Raw genomic sequence first — 8610 nt, forward strand, 5'->3', positions numbered from 1 at the left:
GACATCCCTTCACACCACCCAAGCTCAGTGCCTATATTGATGAAGCCAAAACCTATGCAGCGGAATACACCCTTCAGACGCTGGGGATTCCCACAGAGGGAGCAGAAGTGCCTCCTGCAGCACCAGCTTTTCCAGGTATGGGAAGATCTGTACAGCAAAGAACTATTTTTCTTGCTGTTTCATTGCAGATGTCAGGAATGAACCCTGGCCATTGAGGACAGAACTGGTTGTGCTCCTACACACACCTCTACTTTGACTCATATTACCTATATTTTTGACATCTTTGTTGCCTATATAGTAATTTACCTCCATATCGGAACTACCCAAATTATGGCGTACGTACCATAGAGCAACTCAGGCTGCAGGCACTGCAGTGGGAGGTCTCTGGTCCAACCTTGGCCCTGCATATCAGTGCTGCAGATATAGCAGGCTGCTTGGAGCTGTGTCCAGGTGAACTGGGGCAGTGACCAAGGATGGGGATCCCACACTGCTCAGGGCCCCATCCCAGGTACACACCTCCCCTCCACTCTTTCCAGTTTGTGGATGCCTCCCTTCAATGAGGAGCCCCAGACAGGATGCAGGATCCAGAACTGGTGTCTCCAGTGCCACATCTGGGATGAGTCCCCTCCCTAGACCTTCTGGCTGCAGTGTGGCCAGCACCACCCAGGATGGAGTAGACCTTCCTCACTATAAAAGCGCACAGCTGATTAATTCACAGTCCATCCATCCTGCCCCAGCACCCCCAGCTCCTTTTGGACTAACACTTTTAATTTCATCTGCCAAAGAAATGATGCAACCATGATTTGATCCCAGCTCTCAAACCCCACTGGAAGGGGTTTTTTTCCAGTTTGGGAATTCATACACAACAGCTCTTGTGACTACCCAAAACAGCTTGGGAAGTCATGGAAAACACAGGCTGGGAGCAGGAATCCAGCTCACAGGCATTACATTTGCTGTGCTTTCCAGCATGACGGTTATTCTAATGTAGTGGGAGCAATGCATGCCAAACTGCACATGAGGAATGCATTAGTCAGTACTACTGAGTTATTTGGAGTCTCTCAAGGATGGGTTTAAAAAAAAAAAAAAAAAAGAAAAGAAAAAAATCTATCCGGCTTCCTGCCACAGGAGTCCACAAAAGCCACAGAAAAATCAATTTGTCTGGGTTTGTGCAGGCTTCCGCAGTATGGAAACCAAATGGGCTCTTTATTGAATCCAGTCTCCACTTACTGGTTAATTATAATCTCTCCTTTTTCTTTCATCCACCCTCATTTATTTGTCTTGGAAACTCAACAAGCTGACACACATCGAAGTTTCTCCTTGCAATACACAATAGTGGCTGAAGCCCAGCCCAGCTCAGTCCATGCCCAGGTAGCAGCTCATTTCTCTTATGGTGGTGGCAGATACACTTTAAATGACAGATTTCTCAACTTCTAGTCAAACTCTTGCACCTCGCTTTGCTGATGCAAAGAAGAAACTTTGAGCGGCCACAATACTCAAATTACAGTGAATTTTGGATGTTTTCCTCTAAGGTAGCACCTTCAATGAGGCAACGTGCTCTCAGTGTTGCCCAATACCTCCGTTCCCCCCACTGACTCCAGCTGTGACTGACCTTGAGTTGATCCATTGCCCAGCTGGCCGGTCAGAGATTTTGGACCCTGGGAGATGTAGTTTGGCCACAGAGCCTGGTCCAGCAGAGGCGATGGGTACCCCAGCTGCTCTTCCCAAATTTGGGCTTTGTCTTAATTCTTGATTCTTTCATAACGAAATATTGCGGTCTGGTCAACAAACTGCTATACCCTGCATTCAGGCAAACCAGACCCAAATGATGTTTCTTTTCCCAGTGATTCATTTTAAATAGGCAAAGCTAACATTTTCCCATGGAAAATTTTGAAGTGTTGAAACCACATTTTCCATTAGAAACTGATGGGAAAAAAATCCAGTTTACTAAATATTTTTTCCCTGATATTGCACAGAGGGAGTTTCCCTCCTCTCTAACATGGCTGTTCTGAATTGCAAGTATTTTGACTGTGAGGGGTATCGCAGCCACATTTTCTGAATGAAACCTGCCCAAATTTCACCTGTATTACTTCATTTTCTTGCCCTTCTCATGCCATGCATGGGAGGATGCACACAGAGCACCATTAACATCCTCTAGCTCAGAAACAGCTGAAGTCTAAGGAAAAAATATTCAACAGAAGGGCATTTTTCAAGCAGCATGTTTAACAAATAATGGGTGAGAAAATGCATTACTTTCCCAGCTTTTTTAAATTACCTTGAAGTGGAGAAAAAACATGCCAGAAACGACTATATCATTTAATTAGGTTATTCCCATTAACAAACTCATTGCTCCCTAGGTCATTCCCGTCAACACCAAAATCTTCCCATAAAAAACTGTCAGGCAATGGTGAGTTTTGAACATCTTTTTACAATCTGCATTTTTCCCCTCCTTTCCCCTGCAGGATATACTATTGCTAATGCAGCTGCCACAGTCACAGCCACTCAGCTCAAACAAGCGGTAACTATGGGACAAGATTTAGCGACCTACACAGCCTACGAAGCCTACCCCGCCTTTGCAGTTGCTGCACGCAGTGATGGCTACGGAGCATTTTAATTCTTTCTTTAATTGAGTTCCCTTTAATCAAGCACAGGCAGAAAAAAAAATCCAGTCTAGTAACTCTTACATCCCTCATGATTTTAAACTAATCTGTCACCTAAAGTTAGATTTTAGTCAGAGTTTCATTTTTGTAGTTCTTTAGTTTCATAACAGGATATTAGGAGGGGAAAAGGAGAAATTGAAAAAAAAATTGCTCAAAATCAGATTTTCACACTAGAAAAATCTCAGCCCAGAAAATGAGTGGTTCTGAGGCATGTGTATATACATACATACATATCTGTGTGTGTATACATACATACATATCTGTGTGTATATACATACAGACCATGGTGGGTGTGTGTTTACAAGCAACAACCTGTGCTGAAAACGGTTGGTCCCATGGACACTGTGATGTGGGAGCAGGGAAGGATGGGGTGTCTACAGCAAGCCCCTCTGCGTATCAGGGGTTGCCCATCATTCCCCCCAAAATTTCTCAAGCCAGGCAGAGCATGGGGTGACACAAAAGGCTGCCCTCTGGCCATGCAGAGGCGTCCAGTTTGCCTCTTAATGCCTCCAAGCATCCTGTGCTACCAGCGCAGTGAGGACGTGCTCAGGCACCTCGAGCATCTTTTACATTCATTTTGGCACAGCCATGGAAAACAGACATTTTATCATAAATTTGTCTGCCCCACATAACAAGCTAGTTTTCACACTCTTGAATGCTAGTTTGATTTTTAAAGCAGGTAGCAAGCATTCAGCAGAGTTTTCCCTCTTACTTTGCTGCTTCCCAGCCATACCTACAAGTAACAAACCAGAAAACAATGGTGCATTTTTTCCACCTCCCATCAAAGGACACATTCAGTGAAAGATAGGTGAACTTTTAGGACTATTAAGATTGATAACCAGAAAAGTGCTATTCATTAGGGCCAATTCTCTACTTAATTAGAGCACAAGAACTCACAGCCATGGCCTAGTAATAACAGGCACATCTACAGGAATACAATTATATCCAAGGAATATTTTCAATAGGATGGAAAGAACGCTGCCTGGCTATCAGCATTGCTTTACACGTTAAAGCAAGGCTGCTGGCTGCTGTGATTCTCGCAAAAATTAGTTTAGTGGAAGAGGATTCACATCAACAGTAAAGGCGCCTCTTGTTTTGGAGAGCACTGGTGTGGGTGTTTGTGTTTGAATACTTTGGGGATGCTGAGAGCGTCCCTTGGTTTACAGCAGGAGGGCATTATCCATTCATTTTTGCCATTGGATTGAGGCAGAAGTAATGACGCTCCAGAGATACAGGAGAAACCCAGTGTTAGATAACTACAGCAGACATGTTAATCCTATATAACATATCTTATACAGTAATGTACACTTAGAAAACTTGAATCTGCTTAGTCTAGGACAAAAAAAAAAAAACCAACACCTTTTTAGGGGAGAATTTACAACTAGGTCAATGATGCCTATCGATTCCAACAGAATTGGCCCCAGATTTTTCATGTGGTCTAGATGATGTAACATGGCACTGTACAAGCCATTTCAAGTGGAGCTTTTCCCGTGCATCCCCAAAGCTGTACAGAGCATGATGGTCTGTGACAAGGATATTGACTACCAGGAGTTAATTGTTCGCCATCCTCATGCTTTGGCTCACTTGATTTCACTACGAATGGAACAAAAACACATAAGCTACATAGTCTGCGGTCCTATTAGACCCTTTTTATTTATAAAGTAGCTCATTAGGGTGATCCTAAAGGTATTACAAGCTCTCTGTGGTTGCTGTTCAGCACGTTTGGATTTGTAGAAAACAACAAACATGTACACAGAGGGCGAAATAACCAAGAGTGTTATTGGTATTGTGGCTTTATTTTCTCTTATGTCTATGTCTTTTAAGTTGTGTTTGACTGCCAATGAGTAACAAATCCATACATCTCTATCTCTCTCTGAAAGACTACCATTGGCAGAGTTTCTCACTTTTTCGTGTTCAGTAACTTTAGTCTGCTTTTTCAGCTTATTTATATAAGTTCAGAAAGACGTCAAATAAAAGGGCAAGAAGCAGTATTAAAAAGTGTGTGCATGAAGCACTTATTTTTGTACACATAGTACAATATTTGTATAGAGTTTTAACACTATGAAGTGTAGTGAAAAATCACACTATCCATTTACTGGAGAACAATCACGTATGTTAAAACAGAATGAAGTGAAAATGGCATGTCAATCATCCGTTACAAGGAAATTATAACCGGGATTGAATTCTGTGAAGCAAGTCTGTAATTCTAGAGTAATCCAAGGATATTAACTGGACTTTGAAATATCATTAAAACTTTTTAAACCAACATTCATGCCTCAGTCTTTTTATACCGCAAGTGTCATCTGAAAGGGTCATCCTGTACATAGTAAATAAGAGCATACTTTGCTCTGCAGGGATCGATTTAAGGTCAGACAGGCAAGGTCACAAGCTGCTTGGCAATGCTGAGAGTGTTTTCAACATGCGCTTTGGAGCCACTTGGCGTGCACACACAGCAGAAAATCAGCAGTGTTATACTTCTGCACTTTTAAGTAAAAAATCAAGGACTTTTTTTTTTTTTTTTTTCCCCCACAACCTCTTTAGCCAATATCTATCTGTCCATGCTACAGACCTATTATAATGGTAATACCTTTGCTCCTTACCCGATCCCAATAGAGATGCCACAGGAGTGATATTGATAGCAAGGCAGCAACATACAAAAAGAAGGGTTACATGGGGTTATAAATGATCGGGGCTGTGAGGGATTGGTCCCACCTTGGGAAGAGCCTGTTGCCTGGTCACCAATAAGTAAATTGGCTACAGCCCTGCTCATTTTAAGAAGATGAGGGCCTGCTACTTGAAAGACCATCATAGTTAAATGACTGATCAATAGCAATGCCTGCTTCCGTACTCAGTACAAGGGTTTCTGGTTTTGCACCTTTCTAGAGAGATCCTGGGCCCAAGCAATGGGAGGAAGATCTAGTACCATACTACTGATAGCACACAGCACGCAACCAAAGGGCTCCCTACCAACCCAGAAGAGATTTTGCCAAAATAGCTTGACATTGTTCTTACAGACTCACAAAGAGGTCAGCTGTATTCTGGGCTTTAGTAAAAACAGCAGCTCTGCCAGCTCTATTATTTTACCTCATTAGCTTTTCCTCATGTCCTGCTTTCATTTTCTTTGAAATCAGGGCAATGGCAGAATTTGCTTTTGTGTTTAATGTTTCCCCTCTCAGAGAACTGAGATTCTCTCTTCACTCAGCAGCAGCTGGCTGATTGATTTTTGTAGTGCAAGAATGATTTTTCAAGAAATCTCAAACCCACAACCCAACTTAAAAAGTTATTTCCCATCTGTAAAGACGTGAGTTCCCAGGGGATAGCAAGACAAAGCCAAAACCCATATCCATCCTCCACAAAAAAGTCTAAGACACGTTTGAGCTGTAAGTGATGAGAAGATCAATGGCCCAGAAAAATCAGCAGATGGCCACACATTTGGCTGCTTGCAGGGAAGAAACCTGCATTTTTATTCTCCCTTCTTCCAGCCAGCCCTTTTCTGGAAGTCTCTATAGCCCAGGGCATCACATTTGAGGTGCAAAGCAAGAATAAAACGTGACTGAGGATTACACAGCTCTGCCTTTGGAGCTGGATGCACCTGACACATCCCACCTGGAAACTCTCCCATGTCACACTGAAACCCCCTCTAGAAGTCCATGGCACAAGCTCTTCAGTGACTTCCAAGGGGAATTGCTTTATCTTTGAGATTGCATGGCTCCCTTTTCCCACTAGTCCAGCTAAATCTCCCACAGACCATCTCATTTCCCCATCACATACCTACCTGGATTTCCCTTTTTTGGGGGGTGGGGGAGGAGAACGAAGGGTGACTTTCCCATCAGGGACCACAAATCACTGTTGTTCACTAGCTGACTGGGGGTCAGCCTCACCCTGGGTGCTGCTCATGATACTCTCATGGGATGCTTCTTTCTTTCAAGGGCTGGAAACTGTTGTTTCCCAAAAAAACTTCGGCCTCAGCTGAGGTTGCCGTTCTCAGCTGCCCTTAGTTAAGTGCTGGTACGGGACTTAGTTAGCCCTTACCCACCAACCCCTCTCCTTCAGGGGTGCTTGGGATGGGCCGCTCTCTCCCTGGAGATGCCCTTCCACCCTGAACTCCTCTCCATGCCCAGAGACTTGTCCTGGTCTGGCTCCAGCTGCTGCAGGGGATGGGAACTGTGCATGTACAGATTTGGCGCTGGTTAAGGGAAACACTGGAAGAGTGATGTTCCTTGGTCCCCAGACCAACCTCATGCATATGCAGCCCCAGTTGTGAAGATGTTAAAAGGCAGATAGCTGCTGGTGGACCTGTAGATAAGTTGCACATAAATAACCTCTGTGGGATGCATGTAAACAGCACCAGATAACCACAATCAGACAGATCCTAAAAGCCTTCATCAAAGCCCAGAGGCAGCAGAGGGATTTTTCCCTTTCCCCACAGCACCTTAGGTCAGATCTTAATTTAGCATCTCTTCTGCAGCTTCAAAAAGTAAATTTGGGAGGGATAAGATGTTGTGCAGGAGGAAAGCTGCAGCAAAGTCGAGTTTTGCAAAGGAGCTCTGCAAGGCAGCTCAGCCTGTGGACACAAGCAAATTTCTCAAGTTCATACTAGTCTGTGTCCCACATAAAAAAAAAAAAAAAAAAAAAAAAAAAGTGGTGTTTTGCTTGCCTTTTGAGCACGTATGCAAGACACAAATAGCTATACACTGAAGGAGGGCAGCCCGAGAGAGGGAAGAGCAACTGTGATGAGTAAGGCTATATTTAACAACTTGGCAAGTTGCCCAAATTCCTGAAAATTTTTTCTAGGCTTTGGCTCTGTTCAGCAGTGATCTTGTTCTCATGTAAAACGGCACTGGCACCTAGTGGCTGCTGGATTCAAGCACAGCACCCTGAAACTGCAGGTAGGAGGCAAGGGCTGTTTGTCACCGTAAGCCAACTGTAGATGACATCCCAATGCTATTAAAGAACAAATAAAACGAAGGACTTCTCTCAATAGCCTTTCTCACACTGTGGTGCTTCGAACTGCTGGATTTTCTAGATGCAAAAAATCATGCAAAGTTCCCAAAAAACTCCCCCAAAACTTCAAGAAGCTTGTGCCCACTGGTGACAAAAAAATAAATAAGCCTGCTATGAGGTGTTTCACAAGGAGACCTGCTCTGGGGCACTGCTGGGACTCTCCAGATAACCTGATTCTGGCTCTCAATACCTCTTCTCCCATGAGAAACACCAGCTTCCTAAAAACTCTTTTGGGGTCAGATACTCACATTTTAGAGGATAAATTTTATCCATAAGCATTTTAACTGTGCAGTTCAATTTTGCTTGCATAAACATGTTCAATATGAGCACTACTAAAAATAATCAGATGAAACATCTTGGTGTTGCCTGAGAAAAAAATTCTTTCCCTAATGTATTTATTTAAGAAAAACAGGAGCAATCCCTGCAATTTATTCTAGTTTACACAGTGTAAGAAAAACGGCAAGTAGAGAGACAGTGATTATTACACTGGGATTCATTAGACAGCACCATTTTCAGACATGAAAGCAGCTGCTGTGTTCATAAAGATGACCTGTCTCTGTTTTAAAGGGCTGTGATGTGTTTCACTATGCACGGTCTTGCATGAAAACATGAGCAAAGTGGAAAAAACTTTGCAAAAAAATTTCTGGATCATTTGGCAACTTGAGCATTGCTGCACTGACCTAGCCTGTCCCACGGCACAGTGGGATGCTGGAGGAGCATCCTCTGCTGCTGCCCGTATCCCACAGATGCCACTGTGGCATCACAGCGATTTTGCTGACGAGAGCAAGGTGGACGGGCTGGCTGGGTGAGTTATTAGGAAACGACATTAAAAGCATCTTCAGTGATTTGATTCCCAATGTCGTTCTTCCAAAGCGCTCTCTTTACTGACTCAATATTGCGATTGCTTTGAGCTCCTCCAGATGGGGATCTCTGAGACTGATTGCAGCTG

General features: G+C 43.5%; 1 protein-coding gene across 3 annotated transcripts in view; it reads left to right on the plus strand.

Annotated features, from left to right (window-relative positions):
- Positions 1-4925, plus strand: part of A1CF (APOBEC1 complementation factor) — a 30598-nt gene extending 25673 nt beyond the window's left edge. For all 3 annotated transcript variants that reach the window (XM_037399473.1, XM_037399474.1, XM_037399475.1), the window contains 2 exons: positions 2-135; positions 2460-4925. In XM_037399473.1, coding sequence (XP_037255370.1) covers positions 2-135; positions 2460-2611 — 286 coding nt within the window. In that variant the 3' untranslated portion in view covers positions 2612-4925. The remainder of the gene's footprint in view (position 1; positions 136-2459) is intronic.
- The last annotated feature ends 3685 nt before the right edge of the window (positions 4926-8610 follow it).

Source organism: Falco rusticolus, chromosome 9 (assembly GCF_015220075.1).
Source record: "Falco rusticolus isolate bFalRus1 chromosome 9, bFalRus1.pri, whole genome shotgun sequence".
NCBI classification, from domain to species: Eukaryota; Metazoa; Chordata; class Aves; order Falconiformes; family Falconidae; genus Falco; species Falco rusticolus.